The sequence below is a fragment of the Aethalodelphis obliquidens genome, unplaced genomic scaffold, assembly GCF_003676395.1.
Source record: "Aethalodelphis obliquidens isolate GAN/ISIS:26980383/991018 unplaced genomic scaffold, ASM367639v1 scaffold62, whole genome shotgun sequence".
NCBI classification, from domain to species: domain Eukaryota; kingdom Metazoa; phylum Chordata; class Mammalia; order Artiodactyla; family Delphinidae; genus Aethalodelphis; species Aethalodelphis obliquidens.
The window spans coordinates 8212500-8234112 of record NW_020838006.1 but is presented as its reverse complement, the minus strand read 5'-3'; the positions used below and the strand labels follow the sequence as shown (position 1 = coordinate 8234112).

The following is a 21613-nucleotide window of genomic DNA, read 5'->3' as shown; positions in this document are numbered from 1 at the left end:
ACTGATGAACCTATTTGCAGGGCATGAAAAGAGACGCAGACATAGAGAACTGACTTGTGGACATGGGGGACGGGGAAAGGGAGGGTGTGACAAACTGAGAGAGTAGCACTGACATAAATACACTACCAGTGTAAAATAGTGGGAAGTTGCTGTATAGCACAGGGAACTCAGCTCGGTGCTTTGTGATGACCTAGAAGGGTAGGATCGGGGGGGGAGGGGGGGTTGGGGGGGGGGGGGGTGGGAGGGAGGCTCAAGAGGGAGGGGATGTATGTATACATATAGCTGATTCACTTTGTTTTACAGCAGAAACTAACCCAACATTGTCAAGCAATTATACTCCAATAAAAAAAAAAGTGATAGTACATCTTAGCAAGATCAGACCCCCATTTAGATAGACATTGAGGTTGCTGGCCTCAAAACCATGCTCAAGTTGTACAAGCTTGATAATATTAAATATTTAGCAGGGTCTATATTTATGTGCCTAACGGTGAGTCTGGGATTTTATCACCTGTGTATATAATAAAGTGTCTATTTTTTAAAAACATCCTTTGTAAAGAGGTTGCAGGAAAATGGGGTGCGAGAGGATGGTCATGACCCAGGTCTCAGGTGAGTTCCTGGGACGGGCCACCAAGTGGGGCTTTGCATAGTAAAGTGAAAGCAGGTTTATTGAGATACTCCATAGAGTGTAGGTCGTCTCAGAAGGCGAGAGCGGCCCCAGAATATGGGATAGTTTGTTTTTAGGGGCTGGGTAATTTCATAGGCTAATGAGTGGGAGAATTATTCCAACTAGCTTGGGGAAGGGGCAGGGATTTCCAGGAATTGGGCCACCATCCACTTTTGAGCCTTTTATGGGAGGCTCGGAACTGTCATGGTGCCTGTGGGTGTGTTCTTTAGCATATGCTAATATGCTACAATGAGCGCATAATGAGGCTCAAGGTCTACTGGAAGTTGAATTTTTGACCATCTTGGACCTAGTTGGTTTTAACCAGTTTTGTTGTATCCTCAACGGCTCTGTCATTCTTTTAAAGGCTGTGCCCTGCTCCCCACCAAAGCCCTCCGGAAACTGGTAATATGTACAGTATTTAAACTGTTTCAGAATGAAGCTGAATTCAGCCTCTGGCCCCCGACACTGAATTAAATCTCAGAGACAGAGTTTTGGGTGAAGTAGAAAAGAATAGCTTTATTGCTTTGCCAGGCAAAGGGGGCCACAGAGGGCTAATGTCCTCACAACTCTGTGTCCCAACCTAGAGGGGTAGTGAGAAGTTTTATAGTAATCGTTCAAAGAGGGGATGATCAGCTTGTGGACATTCTTCTGATTGGTTGGTGGTGAGGTAAGTGGGAGTCAGCATCATCAACCTTCTGGTTCCAACTAGCCTGGGGTCTACATGCTTGTGGGTGGCATACCGTCCTTAACTTCTTCCACCTGGTGGGCGTTTCAGTATCTGCTAAACAGCTCAAAGATATTGTTATGTGTATCCCTTGAGGGGGAACCGGTTCTGCTGCGTAATTCAGAATAACCTTAGCCCCCAATCTGGGACCCAATTTCTTTACCTGTAAAGGAGTTGGGATAAATGAGCTTTCTATGGATTCTTTAACATTCAGTTCTATAAATTCTGACTCAGAAGGATCAATGAGAACTCTGATAACAGGAGACAATAAATCCATCGGAATGGTTTTGAATATCAATGGTTGCTTAACCACCAGAGATGTGATAGACAACTTTTGGTGTGTCTGCCCAGCCCAAACTCTTTTGTAGAGTCTTCCTCTTCAACCCACCCCAACCGCAGGACTGGAGTGTATGTTATGGACCCCTTTTAAGAAAAATATCTTTCCAGTCATAACAGTGTTCTCCCATTAAAAATATATATATGAGCAGTGGAGGCTGGTGTTCAGAGAGAAGAATGAAGCAGACGTGCAGAGGGAACACACAAGATCCATGAGGGTAGGAAATTTATTTGGCTTCAAAATCTGAATCTCCAGTGTCCAGACCAGTGCCTGGCTCTAGCGGGCCTTCATTAAATAATTGCTGAATGACCACTGAATTCAATTCCCCCACATGGCTTCTGTAAAATACTTCCGTATTTCTCTAAGCATTCCCTTCTTTCCCTTTAAGCTAGTGCTTGTTGGTTCTCACAATCAGAAATCCCTATCAAATACGTTATGGGACCGTTCCCTTCACAACCATCACTCTGGCCTCAGGGAAGACATCAAAGACTGAACTGCCACAAGTTCATGCCCGGAAATGTGGAACTGGCATGAGACTGGGTTAGTTGGTCAATGGCCCTGGAGTGGGGTAGTGATGGAGAGCCACGGAGGTGTACGAGGCTGGCTGGCAAATGGAGGGAAGTTGACAGTGGTGGTTCTGAGAGACATCCTCCCCCTTAAATTGGAGTAAAATTTCCTTCCCATTAGTCAAAACCAAACGGCAAACTTTTGCAGGTGAGGAAATATTTTGATTGTGGTGAGTTTCATGCATTTATGTCAAAACAAATCAAATTTTATACTTTAAATATGTGCAGTTTATTGTTACTTCATTGTATTGATACATCAGTAAAGTTATAAAAAATGTGGTAAGTGCTTAAGTCGAATTCTTTCAGTTATTTTATAATAACCAATAATGTACCAATAATTTAAGGAGGCCTTTGTTATGACTGCTATTTTGGACTGTGCTTAATATCAGCACTTATTTATTCCAATGCCTTCTCACCCCTGTTCACCCCTCTCAGCCCCCACCTACCCCTCATGGAAGTGAACATGTAATAGTAAATTGTAATAATGTAACCAAGTTGGTGAACTCTAATTCATAATCAGTGGAACTAAAATGCAAGAACTTACACATTTCTTGAATTTATCAACAGGGTTTTACATTTTAATCTTACTTCTCTAAATCCCTTCCAGGAGTTAAATATTATTGTAAATTATGTTATACTAATTATTTTAATCATAGGACGTATTTGCCTCTCATTCCCTACAGAACTAGTAATTGACTTAACGTAAATCAGTGTCATGGCTTGTTAAAATTATCTATGTAGACTACAACAACTTTAAGGACAGGGTCAAGCCATTTATCTTCAATCCCCAACTTACCAGCAGTGTCTAGTACACAGCAGAGCAAGATGGGGGAAGGGAAGGGATAACGGTTATGATATAAGATGGGGTGGGAAGAAAAAGGATGTGTGTGGGTACAGATCTTGCAGACCACGATAGACCTCGGATCTTATTCTAATTGTGATAGTAAGCCACTGGAGGATTCTGAACAGAGGACTGGCATGCTGATTTATATTTAAAAATTAAGCGTCAGTTTAGTTGCTGTGCAAATAATTATGAGGGAAGTATGGAAGCAGGGTATATACCAAGGAGAATACCAAGAAAAATGGGTGCTCACGTTCACTGAAAGACAGACACAAAAATGTTCATAGCAACTTTATTCATAATAACCACAAACTGGAAACAATTAAAATTTCCATCAACAGTAGAATGGATTCATAAATTGTGGTATAAGTCATACAATGGTATACTACACAGAAGTAAAAAACGAATTGCTGCTACACGCAACATGGATGACTCACAGACACAATGTTGAACAAGAGTACATATAATTATTACATTTACATGAAGCTTTAAAACAGACAAAAGTAATCCATGGTGATAAAGGTCAGAATAGCAGTTATTTGTGTGTGTGTGGGGGGGCACAGGGCACTGACCGGGGTACGAGAAATGTTCAATATCTTGATTTGGGTGATGGGTTCAAGGATGTATATAAAAATCCACTGAGGTGTACATGAAATATTTGCATTTTACTGAATGTAATTTCACCTCAATTAAAAAGAAAAAATATTTTCAAAGAAATTTTATAAATAGGGAGATATAACTATATGTGTAGTCGGTAGTTTTGTCTTCCAAGTATTTCGGGTTCTCTTCCAAGGCTCGAGGAAGGATTACACTCCTTGAACTCTGGTGGGGCCATGTGATTTCCTTTGGCCAGTGAAAGTGCTTTAAGGGCCGGCCTATAAGTGATTTGTCAGACTTTTTCATTTCCCAAAATGAGCAGCCACACCATACATGATATCTGCTTGGTCAGCCTGAGTCCTAGAATGAGGACCACTTAGAGCAGGGATCAGTGAACATTTTCTGTAAAGGGTCACACAGTAAATATTTTAGCCTTTGTGGGCCAGACACTTTCTTCCACAACTACGCGACTCTGCCACCGTAGAGCAAAAGCAGCCAGACAATACATAAACAAACGGGCAAGGCTATTTTCCAATAAAACTTTATTTACAGTAACAGGCAGCAGGACAGATTTTGCCCATGGCCATAGTTCTTCAATTCCTGACTTAGAGCAAAGCCCCTAGCCAAACTACAAGAGAAAAGCTGGGATTTTGGGGTTGTTACCGCACAGCAACCTAGGCCATTCTGATACAGAAACTGGTTCTGTTTTTGAAAAACCTAGCATACTGAACATTGGCTTAGTTGGCAGGCATTCAGGAAATTGCTAGTGGAAGATGGAAGAAATAACTTATGCAGGGGTGATGCATATTAATGGAGTGATGAAACTGTCCGGAGAGAACCTGGAAGGCAGAGAATCTATACTTTACTCAAGAAAAAAAAAAAAAAAGACAAGAAAACAAAATATGTTATGGTTGCTGTTGGCCCCATTTGACAAAATAGACAGGAAAGAGATGAACTCAGAAAAGAATTAATCAGTTTGCAAGCAAAAAAGCAAGGGAATAAAGAGAGTTCACAAACTCAAGTACTTACTGGGTAGGAAGAAGCTACTTCTCAATTACAAAAAGATAAAAGCGAGAAATCCTATACGCCAAAGGTTGACTAAAACCCACTTTCGCAGCAAGGATCAAATCACTGGATGACTATCACACCTACTGTTAAAACCTCTGAATTAGTTAATGGGCCTCAGATTAAAAGTCCAACTAAGAGTGTAACACTGGTTAATCCCTTAAACTGGAAAAAAATGGCTCAGGGAAAAAGAGACTAAGGGTATGGCTCTCCCACAAAGCCTGAAAGCCCAAGTTACCCAGAAAGTAAGTTCAGAGAGGCATGCGAACAAGAAAGCAAAGAAACGTAGCAAATCTAAGAAGTACATATTGACCAGATGTCACTTTCGGATTACCTTCCTTGGGGAGGTGATGAGGACATTCTGCAGGTAGGAAAGCAAGTGAACTGAATATCTAGTGACCAGAAGGGCTGACTGAGTCATTCTTCTAACATTTTGTTAAATTTACTTACTTTAAAATCCCAGAAGAGCCAGAAATTATCTGTAAAGGAAAAGAGCAAGTAAATAAGATGCCATTTTCTCCTAGGGTTGATGCTTACAGAAGGAAAATGGATATTAACTCTTAAGCAGCATTATCTTTTTCCAATACTGAATGCAACTTTTTAATTACTGAGATATTGTTTTAGTCCACTAAATAGTTGTCCAGTCTTTCTCATCCAGGTTCCTTTGCAAGCCTCCCTTTAGAAATTAAAAAAAAAAAAAATTAAGACTTCTACATCAAGGAGGTAAAGACAATATTACATGGTGGATTTATGTGAGTATACTCAGCTTTACTACTTACGTTTACTAGGGCAAACTGCAATCTAAGTTTGTTTCCTCAACAACATTCACATAGTAAATATTTGAGCCACGTGCCAAGCACTAAACTAAATTCTAGGAATACAATTCCCTAGTCACAAAGAACTTAGTTTCATTTCTTGATTTGTAATATGTAGATAACAATTACCCAGCAAGCAGGTACAGCAGGACCACTGTGAAGGTCAAAGGAGACTATGAAAGGCTGCAAAGATCGTAAAGCACTATACAAGTATTTATTCATCCAAACATTTATTGAAATGTCAGGCATTGTGCTAAGCACTAGATACAGCAGTGTGCAGGCATATATATGGTCCCAGCCCTTGTGAAGCTTACAGTCTAGCACTGATCAATAAGAAGGAACAACAAAGTGTGCTAAGTATATGGCTGGTGAAGAACAGGGTATTTAGGGAGTGCACAGTAGGGGCACCTAGTCTAGAGGGTATTGATGAAGGCTTCCTAGAGGAAGTGGCATATAAACTGAAACTTGAACAGCCGTATCCTAAGAGCAGTGGTGAAAGCAGAGGAGTGATATGACCAGATACGTCTTTTGGAAAAATCTGGCTGCACTGTGAAAGGGATCACAACCAGAGAAATGGAGCCTGAGAAGGCCCGTGCTATAATATAGGTAGGTTGATGGCCTTGATCAGGATAGTAGCACTGTAGAATCAAGGAAAGTTTAGGCAACAGGCTTAACAGAAAGGTGTGTGTGAGTGGATGTGATGAAGAGGGAAAAGTCATGGCTAACTGGGTTTGGGCCTTGGGTCAGGGCAACTGAATGGTTGGCAGTGGTGGTGCCATTTACTGAGAGAGGGACCAGGAAAGGAGGAGCAGGTTTGGGGGGCAAGGTCAAGGACATGTTGTGGTGCCTATGAGACAGCAAAGTGGACTTAAGTTAGCAATTAGATATAGGAATCAGGAAAGGTCTAGAAAGGAGATATGAATTTGGGAGTCATTTGCATAAAGTTGGTAAGTGAAGCCATGAAAGAAAAAAGAGATCAGCTACGGAGATGATATAGAATAAGACAGCTTAAAACCAAATTTAAAAATCCCAAGGACACAGATGTTTAAGGGAAAGAGGTACCTGCAAAGAAGACTGAGAAAGCATACTTGGAGATGGTATCTCCCTGAAGCCAAACTAAACAAGTATTTAATGAAGGGTGGCCAGTGGGGTAAAGAGGGTAGGAATATTGACAAGGACTTAGTAAGCTTGGTAGAGCAGTCTGAGCAGCGATACGGGACAGTGGAAACACAGACAAATCTTTTAAGAAAACTAGTAGGAATGGGAGATATGGGGACACAGAGTTTTTTAAAAATAGTACTTATTTTAACTATATTTACTGATACAACAGGACTAGTTAACAACTATTTTATAAAAAGAAATTTTTAAAGACTGCCATGCAGTTACAGAATTACTTAGTACAGAAAACAGTAAAATACACACTTTTTTTTTCTGTTTTACAAAGACTAGTTAATGGCAATTCTCTATTGTTCAGGGTGAATTTAAAATTCTTAGCTTATGCCTCCCCCACATTCACTGACTATATAACTAATCTTATTATTACCTTAAGCAAAATATATAGTGGAACTTCACAAAATGTACAAGAGTTCAATATTTAAGGAACTGGCGTTAGAAAGCAGAAGCAGCTTTCAGGTCTTCCAATTATCCTTTCAATAAAGCACCTGCATGAAAGAGAATACGCCAAACTATTGGGAAACTACCGGTAGATTTTTGTTGTTGTTGTTTGGTTTTTCACTATGTTGTTTTTCCAGATATTTAAGTTTACTTCCTGTTAACCCAAATCTTAACTTGACCCTTCTTGCTAAGTATCTTAGTAATACATTACACGTTCTTTTCTGCCCTAAACCAATTATGTATAATAGAACAGAGCCCTTTAATCTGGTTCAATACCAATTACTGAGTTATAAATGCTATTGTGAGCTACCAGAACCTAGCAAGGCCTTGATTGCATCTTACCAGCCAAACCTGGAATGTTGGAATTAGTGTCCCTTATCAAGTATTATCAGTCTTCCCAACTTGCCCTTCTAATTCTGCTTCTACCGGTAATTTGCCCTGTCCCTCGAAATATAAGAGAATCTACACAGGGGGTCTACTGGCACTTTGGGAGGAATAAGTCTTTATTGTGCTGTGCTGTCCTATGCACTGTGGGGGATGGGGTGTCATTCATGCTGACATGCCAGCAGAACTTCCCTCAATAAGTGTGACAATTAAAACAGTCCCCTTTATGTCTCCCAACATCCTCTGGAAAGAGGGCATACCGTCTCTGGTTGAGAACCACTGGCAGAATTTTGGTTCTTGGGCTCTTTATGGCATCTATTTTGATAGCTCAGGCTTCAGTTCCTTCTAAATTCTTGTTTGTATTCTGGTTCCTTGAATTTGCTGAATTAGTGGCCACAGAAAAATGCATTACAATAGTTAAGACAGGACTTGAACACAAGTTTTCAAATTGTACTTGAGAGGATCTCTAAGTTGGGTCCTCTTCTTAAATCATTTCACATATTTGGCTTTACTGTAAGATTTCCTTTTCATGGTTAACATAAGTTTGAAAATTTCTGTTTTAGCACAAAGCAGATGTCTCACTTAGAAATACGGAAGTGCTACAATCTGTAAATAAAGCTGCTTCTTGAGAGTTAAATATTTCCACTTGTGCACTGTCTTAAATACACAATGTGTGGGATAGTGTCAAATTTATAATAAATCCATTTCCAGCAATAAACAACATTTGATATTATATCACTTTAAAATAAAGGGTTTCCTCTAAGCAGGATTTCTTTATAAAGCTGCAACACTCATGCAGATAGGACAAATTAGCTAAAATATCTCACACCTCCTGATCCTGGGATGCAAACATCTTTTTTTCCTCATCCTTTTTTGACAGGGCCAAACTGTCTAGAGTAGAAAAAAGAATTACTAGCGGGCAACCCCTAAGAGTCTATACTTACCGTAGTCCTTTAGTAGGCAAGCTCATAAAACAGCACCCAATTGTGAAAAATTCAGGGGAAACTTCCAAAAATTGGTTAGTCTGATCTCCAGACTGCAGGAAGCCTCCTAAACTAGCAATTAAAAAAAAATTCTTGCTCCTCTGACTAAAATTTTACGTGCTTATTTTCTGTATTAGTAATATCATTATCGCTAGGGCGGGTGGGAGGGAGGTGAGAGGGAGGAAATATGTCAATATTTACTTCAGACTCAGAAATATGTCTAAAAAAATAGTCTCAAACATTCTGACAGTTTGACAAAATACCTCCACTGTATGTACGTTCCTCCTTTTCAGAAACTTCTGCACTTGCTATGTGAGTTTCTGCAAATTGGCTCAAACATATATTTAAGCAGTTGATAATTTCAGACTATATGCATCAGAATTTTAACACTTTGTTAAAATAAGAGCTAAAGTTTCTTTGAAACACCTTAAAAACAGACTTCTAATTCAACTCACATTATTAGTACTAAATGTCTTTAAAAACAGTTGTATCATAAAAGCAAAAGATAATGACTTTGCCATCAAATTAAGTTTTAAAAAAAGGTGTCTGCATGTTTCAGTCCCATGCTGCCTCTTGATATGGAAAAAAAAATATGTCTGAAGGATTTGAATTGTGATCAATTTGGATGAATAATGTGGTGCTTTCCCACAATCCAAATTAGTAAACTTGAAAATCAAACAGATGTTTGCTTTTAGAATTGGACTCTTGTTGAGTGTTTCAATGTTGTACTACAAAAGTTTATGGATTTGATTCATTTCTTCGTCTCACAAGATCATCCCAATGCGGCTCTATTTCAGTGGTGGCAATCCGAAACAGGGCATGGAGGTGTTCGTCTGTCAATGGCTGGCTTAAAGTGTGTTGGTTCCGAGTCAAATATGAAAAAGCCTTTTCACAGATTTTGCTACTATCAAACAAGGATGCCACCTTACAGGCAACCCCTTTGATAATCGGGTAAGATTCAGCAGACAATCCGGCATAGAACTGCCCTAAGTCTTTGGTTCTGTATTCGTTCCAAAGGTTAGTATTTGCCTGAAGTTTTGTTAGCTCCACCCTTACTGAAATAGGTGCATATTCAGGTTTAAAGCTAAATGGATTTGCAAAAAGTTCTAAGTCCTTTTTAATGAACTTGAGGTCCTTGAAATGTCTCTCAAACTCTTTTTGTAGGCGACAGATCACCACTCGATACCTATCAGGATCGAGTATTTTTTCGTCTTCTTGAAGATGCCCTTTAAGCTCATCAACAACTTGGCTCAAGGCGGCAAAGTGTGTTAGATTTTTTTCCTCAATATGTCTCTGAAGTAAATTCAGCTTCACTTCAAACGCACAAATATGGTCAAAGGCAGCAGCAGCAAAGACTTTACTCACTCTCAATAGTTCGCTGAGTTCTCGAAGGTGGTCCATAATATCCACCAAGAAGCCAAAGTCACAAAGCCATTCGTGGTCTGTGAAATGGACCGTTGTTGCCCCTATCGAAACCAAGAATGTTTTTATCTCTTTTCTCAAGGAAAATATTAGTTTTAAAGTCTTCCCTTTTCTAAGCCAATTGTTCAGACAGCGTCCATTAACCCTTTCACCGTGCTCTGATTCAGATTCAGTTAGTAAAGCCTGAAATTCCGGCCGCCTAACGCCTCTGGTCTTAATTAAAACTATCCATTCAGATATGGCATTTACGATTTGATTAACATCTACATCGTAGGAGCTCAACAGTTCCAAGTGAAGAAATCCTGAATAATGGATCACATTCCAACAGTTGGGGCTTACAGCCTTTTCTCTCATGTATGACACCAGTCCTGAGTTCTCACCAATCATCCTCAGAGTGTGGGTCGTGGTCAGTCCAACCATCCGCTGCAGGCTAAGCCCTGCAGTCTGTAGGGCCTCAAGGATTGCCGCCATGAGGGCACCAACACTGAAGTGATGAGTCAGGTTGATTATGGTCAGAAGCTCTTCTTGCACCTCCAAATCGTGGCCTACGCCGCGGACAAAGACCAGGAGGTAGTTCTCATAGGCCACAAAAGCCTGGTCATCCAAGGCAAGGGAATAGGCTTTAAAGTCCTTGGCTCGGTTAAAAAGCTGACTGCGTAGATTTTGGTTAATGTCCAGGACCCTCTGCCGCGTGATCTCCGGAGATAAATCAATGCCATCCAGAACGCTTACGTGATCGGGCAGCACATCTCTCAGCATCACCTCCATGCACCGGTGCACAAAGTCCCCCTCGCCCCAGCCGCAACCCTTCAAGGCCAAGAGGCGGGCGAGCCCGAGACCTGCACGAGCAGCTCTCTCCTCCGGAGTGAGCGGGGCGGCCTCGGGCAAGTCGCCCTGACGCAGACGCTCCACCAGGGCCGCGCGCTCGCCCTCCGCCACATACCGCTCGTAATAGTCGTGCTCGGCCTCGTAGTGGTGCCTGACGTCGGGTTCGCCGGTGGCTACGACCAGGCGGCGACACACCAGGCACAGGGCGCCCTCGCCCTCCGGAGCCTCCACCACTAGGTACCGCTGTGTCCACTCGGCCCGGAACCCCCGAGACTCGTCGATTTCCATTTTGCTCCTCTTGGGCGTCATCCACATTTCACGGGAGGCCACAGGAGCTGGGCAGACCTCCGGGAGGCCGCAAGGAGAGGGGAGGAGCAGGAGCGAGCCGCAAGCGCCTCCTCCACTCTGCGCCAGATCACCCCAGCTGGGGACACCAACCTGCGGCTCCGACACCTCTGTTCCTATTGGCTGGAGATTTCGTATTCCTCTGCCCCAGACATGAGCCAATAGGAAGAGTGGACAGCGGTTTTTAGTGCGCAGGCGCACATCCTTCTAGCTGCAAAGTGGACTGAAGGCGCTTTAGGGCGGGACTAAGAGAACCGGAACTCACGTATTTGACTGGCATTCACACTGCCCAATCAATAGCTCACTGTCCCGGAAGCGGCGCTGCCGCTAGAGGGTGGGGCAGGACGGCGTCAGCGGAGTTGATGGAAAGATGTGGGCACGAAGCTCTAAGGGGATTGGCTGAAGGCACTTGCAGTTAGCTTCTCTCCGTGACTCGGGCTCCTCTGGCGCCAAAATGTCGCTGGTAGCGGGGGTTATCCGGCGGCTGGACGAGACAGTGGTGAACCGCATCGCGGCAGGGGAAGTTATCCAGCGCCCGGCTAATGCCATCAAGGAGATGATAGAGAACTGGTACGAAGGGAGTCAAGGCTTCCTTAGAGGCTACGACTTAACGGGACGATGCTCAGGATAGGGCGGACACGCCTCCCTGCCCGGAGCCAAGGCGTGTGCGGCGCAGGGCCGCGGCGGCGGAGGCCGGGGGTCTTGCCTTCGCCCCTCACGGGTCCTCGAGCGTCCTCGCGAGACTTTAGGGTTGTTGCGGGGCAAGGAGAGGGTTACACAATATTTTCATGTTGTCATTAAGAGAAGTCCTTTAAAAATTATATATGCGGAAGGTGCAAATTTTTAAATGTATAAAAATTTTATAATTTAAAAGGAAAAAAACTTCCTTCATCCTTCAGAGGTTACTATGTGTTATCAGTTTCTTGCTTATTCCGGAAGTCATCCATCTACATTCAGAAGTACGATTCATTTTGAGTTTTATTCTAAATAAATTGCTGAGATTTTAGGAGAGTTCGATGGACTTGGGGTTTAACTTGTGATTTCCCTATTGCCAAGTGATTGACCCCACTTAGGATCTTCCTGCCCTTTACTTTTTGCGGGGTCACTTTGAAGATATCTGATTTTATGGATTCTGAAGTTTAGAACTGTCACACAAACCTTGTGGAAGGAGGAGATTAAAAACGTGGAAAGAAAGTTGGGTGTAAACTGTAAACTTTAAAAAGGACAGAGGCTCATAGTGTACCTAAACGTTATGTCAGATCCTTTGTGTTAAAATGCATTGATGTTAATAAAATCTATACGTTAAAAGGAAAAAAATGTCCCAGCGAAGATTGGTAGGTTTGTAAAGGGATTGTTGTGAAAACACAAACAACCATCGTGGGTAATGGGACTGGAAGAACAGTGGGTCTGAAAGGACCACTGAGAGAAAGGAAGAGAATTAGAAGGTAGACAAAAGAAGGAGCAGGGAGACTGGGGATGGTTTCTTCTTTTGACTTTAAATTCACAAAGGCTGGCTTTTGTTTCTGCAGTGTTAGAATTAACTGACAGAACGATTTAGGCCTGTTACTGTACTATGCCAGAAGACTACGGCAACACTACACATGTTAGATCAGTGGATTAGAATTCTCTAAGCAGAGATTTTGTATGGAGTCCAGTTATGCTCTTTTTAATACGTAAGTCAAGACGGCTAAGTACAACTTCAATTTAGGGGCTCCTGAGAAAGATCTTTAATATTTAAGTAACTTAATATCTTATTTCTGAATAAAGAATTTTCTGTGTGAGGAGGAGGAAACTTTTCTTTCTCATGCAGCCTCAGTCTGGATTTATTTTCTGTAGCTCTGTAGGTGCTCTATGCTTGTAGGTTACTCTTTGAAGGAATAAAAAGATGTATTGACTTCTTAAAGAGCTTTCTGCACTGCCATTTTTTCTTTCCCCCAACATAAATATATTTGCATAAAGAAAATAGTAGAGAAAAACATTTAGAATTTTTTTAATGACATTTTATAAGGGTCATTTAGGAGCGTGAGGCTGAATAAAGTTTGAGTAACAGATGGTAGAATTAGTTGAAAAGTAGGTAAGAAAGAGGCATGTACTAAAAGGTCCCACTTCTAACTTCCCTTTCTTTTTTTCCTAGAGGAACAGAAAAGTTGCTGAATGTCCTATTGGAAATGATGGTTCCTCACTCCGTCCCTCTCTTCCTTCCCTCTCTCTCACACAGCATGTAAACTGATAACAATGTAGTCACAGAGCCTGTGAGACAAAGGAAAACACACTGAGTCTTATATTTGTCTGGAATTTGTTCTTATCCCCTGACTCGTATTAAAATATGTGCATTAGAGTAGTTGCAGACTAATAAATTATTATTTTTTTGTTTGATTTGCCAGTTTAGATGCAAAATCCACAAGTATTCAAGTGGTTATTAAAGAGGGAGGCCTGAAGTTGATTCAGATCCAAGACAATGGCACCGGCATCAGGGTAAGGAAAACCTCAGAGCGGCAGGATGTTTGTGTGCTTCGTGTGCTACATCTGCAGGAAGTGGTGGGACTTCTCCCTGTTCTGGAAACTTTAGGCTTTTATGGATGGGATTGTTTGAAAAATAAATATTTATTGAGTACCTACTCCATGCTGGGTACTGTTCAGGAGAATAAGGAGGTCAAGGAGCGAGTCATGAAACTTTAAAGGTTGAGTGTCCTGAGCAAAGAGAACAATACACACAAAAACCACGAAATGGAAGCTTGCATGACACGCTTAAGGACTAGCAAGGGGGTTGGTATGTCTAGAATGGGTGGTGGAGGGAGTGGAAGCCTAAAAGGAAATGAGGTCTGAAGGATAACCAGGCTGAGCATGTAGGACCTTGTAGGATATTGTAAAATATTTGGCTTTTACTCTGGATGAGGTGGGATATTCTTTAGAGGGTTTTGAGCAAAGAGGTGACATGCTTTGGCAAGTTTTATAAGAACTCTTTTGTCTGCAATGCAGAAAATAGACTGTAGCAGGACAGGATAGAAGGACCGGACAGGACCGGTTTGGTTGTGACAGAGATGTAAGAAGCAGTGAGATTCTGGGTTGATGATGAAGACCAAAGCTCTCAGAATTTGCTTGTCCAGGGAGTAAGAAAAAGAGGAGTCAAGAATGACTTCAAGGTTTTGGCCTGTGCAAATAGAAAAAAAAGAGTTGCCATTTACTCTTGAGAAGGCTATGGAACAAGCAGGTTTGGGGGAAGATCAGAAATTCATTTTGGGGTATGTTCAACTTAAGATGCCTGTTAGTTGGATACATGTATGAGTCTGGAGATAAAAATTTGGTGTATTCCATTTTGATGGTATTAAAAGCCATGAGACTCACATAAAGAGAAGCTCAACATGACTGGTAACTAGGGAACTACAAATAAAAATTGCAGTGAGATACCACTTGACATTCACTAGGATGGCTGTTATAATTAATTAAGTAATTAATAAAAACCAAATATTTCAACTACAATAAAAATTAAAAATATTGACAAGGATGTTGAGAAATTGGAACTCTTGTATGTTGCTGGTGGGAATAAAAAATAGTACAGCCATTGTGGAAAATGGTATGGTGGTTCCTTAAAACAATTAAACAATTGCCATATGACCCAGCAATTCCACTTCTGGGTATATACCCAAAAGAGTTGAAAGCAGGGCCTTGAAGAGATTTGCACACTCATGTTCATAGCAACATATTCATGATAACCAAAAGGTGGAGGCAACCCAAGTATCAACAGATGAATGGATAAACAAAATGTGATACATACAATGAAATGTTATTCAGCCTTACAAAGGAGTGAGATTTTGACAAGTGCTACTACGTGGATGAACCTTGAAGACAGTATGCTAAGTGAAATTAGCCAGTCACAAAAGGACAAATACTATATGATTCCACTTGTATGAGGTACCTAGGGTAGCTAAATGCATAGAATCAGAAAGTAGAATGGTGGTTTCCAGGGGGTTGGGGGCCTGCGCCACATGGCCTGCGGGATCATCTTAGTTCCCCGACCAGGGATTGAACCCTTGCCCCCTGCAATGGAAGCATGAAACCCTAACCACTGGACCACCAGGGAAGTCCTGAGAGGTTTTGTTTAATGGGTACAGTTTGTTTGTGGAGATGAAAGAGTTCTGGACATGGATGTTGGTGATGGTTGCACAACAATGTGAATGTATTTCATGCCACAGAACTGTACACTTAAAGAGGGTTAAAATGGTAAATCTTGTCATGTATATTTTACTACAATTAAATGTACCTATAGATTTTTAATAAAGAAGTTTTCTAATACAGTAATGATTTTTGTAAAATCTGTGAGCCTGGGTGATATCATCAAGACAGTGAGTGTAGACAGAGCAGAGGTCCAGGGATGGAACTGTGAATTATCCACTCTCAGGGGAGATGAGACAGAAGCAGCAAATGAGGCTGAGGAATGAGGCGAGAGAGGAAGAAGGAGCAGCAGGACCGAGTGGAGTTCTGGATGTCCAGAGAGGAGGCTCCTGCTGATTTAGAACTCTTCTCCCAAGAGGAATGTCTTCCTGGATTCAATCAAGAAGAGGGAAATTAAAAAAGATTTGGAAAAATGAGTCACATAATTATTCACTGATTTTTTTGCACCTTCTAGAAAGAAGATCTGGAGATTGTGTGTGAGAGGTTCACCACAAGTAAACTGCAGTCCTTTGAGGATTTAGCTCATATTTCTACCTATGGCTTTCGGGGTGAGGTAAGCTGAGGATTGAAGAAATGTGTAAAACATCCTCCTGTGATGATATTTCTGCCATTTGTCAGCATACGTTTCTCAGCAGGTCAATAAGACATGATACTTTTTACTTGTTAAATATATGCGAATCTAAACAAACTTAGATTCAATTTTCCAAAACTGAGAATTGTTCATAAATACTTTTTAAAAATAATTAATTAATTATTTTATTTTATTTATTTTTTTAACATCTTTATTGGAGTATAATTGCCTTACAATGGTGTGTTAATTTCTGCTTTATAACAAAGTGAATCAGCTATACATATACATTTATCCCCATATCTTGTCCCTCTTGCATCTCCCTCCCTCCCACCCTCCCTATCCATAAATACTTAATACACCATAAACTGTATCTACAGAGACCCCCCAGGTCTCTTGATGGAAGAAGATAGCACTATCTACCAAGGTTTCTTGTCCAAAATCAAATGTGAATCTTACCAATACTTAGATCCAAGTACCCATATACAGAAAAATACAAGGAGCAAGGGAGCATGGTAAATGGTACTGAGACTGGAAATCACATGATAAAAGAGTTGTTTCCTGTAAAGTAAACTGTATGGGGGAAAAAAGGTAAAGAAAGGAGGAAGAAGCATAGATGAGAAGGGATTTAAGAGGCATGTGAACCAGCTCCAATGTATTGATCTTACTTGGATCCTGATTTGCACAAACTAAAATCTTTTTGAGACAGATATTTGAACACAGATTGGTTATTTGATGGTATTAAGGAGAAATTACTGTTAATTTTCTTGGTATAAAAATAGTTTCATCGGTTTTTTTTTTTGAGTCCTTTTAAGTTATATTCTGAAATAGCTGTGAATGAAATTATATGATGTATCATAGGGATATATTAAATAGAAAATGGATAAAAATAGTATCTTATATTTTTATGACAATACTCTGGATATAAAGATATTATTCAATATATGTAGGGCAACATAAATTGTAATGGCTACATACTGTTCTTTTTTTTTATAAACTTATTTATTTTTGGCTGCATTGGGTCTTTGTTGTGGCGAGTGGGGGCTGCTCTTCGTTGCAGTGCGCAGGCTTCTCATTGCAGTGGCTTTCTTGTTGTGGAGCATGGGCTGTAGACGCATGGGCTTCAGTAGTTGTGGCACGTGGGCTCAGTAGTTGTGGCTCACAGGCTCTAGAGCACAGGCTCAGTAGTTGTGGTGCACGGGCTTAGTTGCTCCACGGCATGTGGGATCTTCCTGGACCAGGGATCGAACCCGTGTCCCCTGCATTGGCAGGCGGATTCTTAACCACTGCGCCACCAGGGAAGTCCCTGTTCTATTACTTGTACATACTGCAGTCTATTTACATAATTTCCTGTTGAACATTTATGCTCTTTGCCATTTTTTTCGTGTTTAATGCTCTGGTGAATATTCATGTACATACAATGTGTTTTGTTCAGTTATTTCCTTAGGATAAATTTATAGAAATAACATTCGTGAGTAAAAATATGTATCCTTTTCAAGTAGTTTGTATTAGTTTCTTATTGCTGCCCCCCAAAATGACCACAACCTTCGTGGTTTAAGGCAACACAAATTTGTAATCTTACAGTTCTGGAGGTTAGGGGAAATAGGTGTCACTGGGTCTCACTGTGCTAAAATCCGGGTGTTGGCAGGGCTGTATTCCTTTCCGCAGGTTCTGCGGTACCAGAGAAACTGTTTGGAGTAGTTATTTGGGGGAAATGAGAGCCAGGGTCGGGGAGGGGAATGGGGCCAATTACTTTTCGTTTTAGGCCTTTCTGTAGTTTTTGGATTTTTTATCATGTGAATGTAGTTTACTTTTATTTGACTTACCTGTTTATTTTATTCTCTTTTATTTTTTGGCCTCTCTGAGCGCCTTGCGGGATCTTAGTTCCCCAACCGGGATCAAACCTGGGCCCCGGCAGTGAAAGCGTCTGAGTCCTAACCACTGGACCACCAGGGAATTCCCTATTTGATTTTTTTAAATTAAAAGGCCGCTGTGACCCAGTCACTGCAATTTAGATCAAATCTGGGTAGTCTCAAGCACCCTCTGGCTCACAGTGAGCCCCAGGTTGTTCCAGGTAGGGGCAACATCAGACTGTGTACCCTGAGGCCCCCCTGACTTTAAGTAGGCCTCAGGTCAACCCTAGCAAAGCAGTTTCATTCTGGCTTTGCAACTTCCTGAGTCAGTTCCTAAGCGCATGGCCTCCTGGAGCCTTAGCCCAGCTGTAGGGTATCTTTGGGGTTGTAATTAAGTAGGGAAGATTTATTGAAGGATTGCTGTGTGCCATCCATGGTTCTCAGCCCTTTGTGTGTATTAACCCTTTCACTCTTAACAACTCCATAGAGTAGGTTCTATTATTATTATTACCATGTTTTACATACATACGAGGAAACTGACAGACTTTAAGAAACATGACCAGCTAGGAAGTGGCAGAATGGGGAATTGAGCCCTGGCAGTTTGACTCCAGAGTCTGTGTTCCTGTCCTCTTGCTCTGGTGCCGGTACAAAGGCCCCTGAAGAAGCAGGCCCATCTGCCAGTGGCCCTTTCTTTTCCTGGTGTTGGGTAGCATTGTAGTTTTGGATGTATTTAATGTCCTTCCTTACCACAGGTTGCAAAACATTTACATTTTTAATGATGAAAATTAGCTCAATTACATACACCAGGGAAATCCAGCTAGGACCTGGTAATCTCTGAGCCTGAGCCATGGTCCTTGTTAATGAACTGAGTTTACCACAGCTGTATTCACTGTCTCCTGAGATGCTGTCACACAGACCCCATCACAGTGCCTGGGTTGCATTTTTTTATGCTATGGTGTCCTTGGGAAAGGAGATACAGATTCCAAAGGGCTAGCAAACCAATTCTGATTTTAAGGGGGAAAAAATGGTCTTTTGTTTTCTTTTAATTTGTTTAGTCTTAATTGCATAATTAAAAAAATATTTATTTATTTATTTGGCTGGGCTGGGTATTAGTTGCGGCATGCGGGATCTTCGTTGTCCGGTGTGAGATCTCAGTTGCAGCATGTGGAATCTAGTTCCCTGACCAGGGGTCGAACCCGGGTCCCTTGCATTGGGAGCACGGAGTCTTAACCACTGGACCACCAGGGAAGTCCCTGCATAATTTTAAATTTATATTTCGGTTTTTTTTAACTTTATTTTTGGCTATGTTGGGTCCTCGTTGCTGCGCGCAGGCTTTCTCTAGTTGCAGCAGGCGGAGGCTGCTCTTCGTTGCGGTGCTTGGGCTTCCCGTTGTGGGGGCTTCTCTTGTTGCAGAGCACGGGGTCAGGCATGCGGGCTTCAGTAGTTGTGGTAGGAGAGCTCAGTAGTTGTGGCGCACGGGTTTAGTTGCTTGGCGGCACGTGGAATCCTGCCGGAGCAGGGCTCGAAACCATGTCCCCTGCACTGGCAGGCGGATTCTTAACCACCACGCTACCAGGGAAGTCCCTAAATTTATATTTCTAAACATAAAATTGCTTATAGAAAACAGTTTTGAATAATAGTATACAGCACTATCTATTTGCAGTGTTTCCATTATCCATTTCTGAAGGCAGGCTTTAAACTTGTTAGAAGACAAATCATTGAGACTATTAAATACACCTAAAACTCTACACCTGAACACAGTTGCTATTAAGGTTAACGTTAATGCTTGGGGGTGGGGAATTCCCTGGCAGTCCGGTGGTTAGGACTCAGTGCTCTCACTGCCGAGGGCCCAGGTTCAATCCCTGGTTCGGGAACTAAGATCCTACTAGCTGTGCGGTGTGGCCAAAAAAAAAAAAAAATGCTTGGGTGTGTTTCCTTTTGGACTTTTATATATATATTTTTCCCTTGTTCTAGTAATTATGCTACAGATTCAACTCAATAGCTTTCTTTTTTTTTTTTTTTTTTTTTACAAAGAGCATCATCAAAGCGAGTGAGCGGAGTGCTCATTGTTGCCATTTGTTAATACAAAACAGAAGAGGCAATTGAGATAACTTCTCCATTAATGATGAGATGGGGTGACCCAGCAGCGGGTTTTTCTTTCATTTCATTTCCTTTTTTTCCTTAGGCTTTGGCCAGCATAAGCCATGTGGCTCACGTCAGCATTACAACCAAAACAGCTGACGGGAAGTGTGCATACAGGTATAGTGCTGTCCTCTGCTATGTGTATAAATTCATCCTGAAATGTGCTTTTTGTCTGCATCTCAAAGTAATCCTATCTGAACACCAGTGTTATCTTTTTTGGCCTAGATCTTGGGTAACTTTTCTTTCCTGCCTTTGGATTAGTTGATAATCCACAGGGATCATCATAGGTAATAATCTTACTTTATGGACTCGTGAAAGCTATGAGGTAACAGATTACAAGTGCCTAGCAAGGTGTCTGTTACACAGAGGAATTCTGAGTCCGTGGGAGCTGTGATGTCATTCTGCCCCTTTGCCCTTTGGCAGGATGTCCCTTTGGCCTGATTATGGGGCCATGGCTGGGGTGCTGAAGGATCCTGGTTCCTTAGCTGCTCTGAGCCCCCTGCCGCACCTTCCCACAGGCGGCCACTGGCTATCTTTTATGTTGGCACAGTTTTCAGAGGCTGTTGAATGACCTTGGAACAGAACAGAAAGGGGATTCAGGGAATCAAAATCACACCTTTGTTTTCATAAGCACTGGCCATTCCCTAGTGAAAGATGGGTATTGAGTGTCTAATTCACGCCAAAAAACAGAATTTTTTTTTTATCATACAGATTGTTAGTTTATATAGAAAATAGCTTCAACAAAGGGCAGTTCTGCCTGTTTCTCAGCTCTCTTTAACAGTTGAGCGTGTGCAGTAATGGAAGATGGAACATTTCAGAGTCTGCAGCACTGGTGCTAGAGCGGGTTTACTCGATGCAAATTGTAACAGCCCTAGGACCTAGCTGGGCTGATATGATTAGAATCCCTTCTGACAAACTGGGGAGCCACTTGTGAGTGAATGTCTTCTGAAATAGTCTGGGACACAGGTTCCATTTCTTTGCCTCTGGGGTGTTATGCCCCTGCTTGGGACCTCTAGTAGCTCTCCTTCTGTGGCAGGATGAAATCGAGTCATTGTCATAGCAACTAGCATCCTCCCAATGCACTCAGTCCATCTTTCCAGCCTCTCCCCTCCACACATCCTCAGCTGCTGCATATTCTAAAGCTTCTTTGCTGTTGTTTATGTTTTCCCCCTCCTGGATGGTCTTCCCTGTTCTCTCCACCTGAGATTATACTGCTTCAGAGTCCAGGTGAATTGTCATCTCTTCTGTGTCACTTCCCCCACTCCCACCCCAGGCTAAATGTTTTCCTACTCTGGATCACTTAGCACCTTGTTCTACACTTAAGGGAAAAGTCTGTCCCCTCACTAAATCAAGAACCTCCAAAGGCCTGCCTTTATTACAGGGCGTTTACAGGCCTGATAACATGGTAGCCCCTCAAATAAATGATTGCAGAATCATTGAAAAAAATTTTACAGTCATCTTAGGCAATGGGAAAACTATTGTTTGTAGCCCAGAACTCAGGAACTAAAAAGCAATATTTGCCAAAAAAAACAAACAAACCAAAAAATGGATTTTTCCCCCCTCCTTTGGTATCAAATTAGAATGGTTATGGAAGTGGAAAAAGAGAGGAAACGGGTAACTAAGACAATTTATAACATGGCTATATTTTAATCTATTGTTGTGTAATCTACCTTTTTACTCTTTGGGTAAGTG

At 41.7% G+C, this 21613-nt stretch overlaps 2 protein-coding genes across 7 annotated transcripts in view; one reads left to right on the top strand and one right to left on the bottom strand.

The window, feature by feature from the left end:
• Positions 1-3408: 3408 nt before the first annotated feature.
• On the bottom strand, positions 3409-11310 carry EPM2AIP1 (EPM2A interacting protein 1). 5 transcript variants are annotated; one of them, XM_027088334.1, is made up of 2 exons: positions 7868-11310; positions 3409-5273 (listed from the first exon to the last, which is right to left on the bottom strand). In XM_027088334.1, the coding sequence occupies exon 1, from the start codon at positions 11153-11155 to the stop codon at positions 9329-9331; it is 1827 nt and encodes a 608-aa protein (XP_026944135.1). In that variant the 5' UTR covers positions 11156-11310; the 3' UTR covers positions 3409-5273; positions 7868-9328. The 5 variants fall into 5 exon arrangements, with proteins under 5 accessions (XP_026944135.1, XP_026944132.1, XP_026944136.1 ...); XM_027088331.1 differs by having other exon boundaries at positions 3409-7988; positions 8552-11310; XM_027088335.1 differs by having other exon boundaries at positions 8552-11310.
• Positions 11311-11437: 127 nt separating this feature from the next.
• Positions 11438-21613, top strand: part of MLH1 (mutL homolog 1) — a 51465-nt gene continuing 41289 nt past the window's right edge. Inside the window, exons 1-4 of one of the 2 annotated variants that reach the window (XM_027088329.1) lie at positions 11438-11755; positions 13575-13660; positions 15813-15911; positions 19965-20038. Coding sequence is in view for 1 of the 2 variants with exons in the window: in XM_027088328.1 (XP_026944129.1) it covers positions 11640-11755; positions 13570-13660; positions 15813-15911; positions 19965-20038 (380 nt within the window). In the remaining variant the exon portion in view is untranslated. Of the gene's footprint in view, positions 11756-13569; positions 13661-15812; positions 15912-19964; positions 20039-21613 lie in introns of both variants that reach the window. The other variant, XM_027088328.1, reaches the window with a different exon arrangement.

Bases quoted from the DNA above. Each gene is read 5' to 3' on its own strand.
- EPM2AIP1 (XM_027088334.1), bottom strand. From the start codon at position 11,155: ATGTGGATGACGCCCAAGAGGAGCAAAATGGAAATCGACGAGTCTCGG.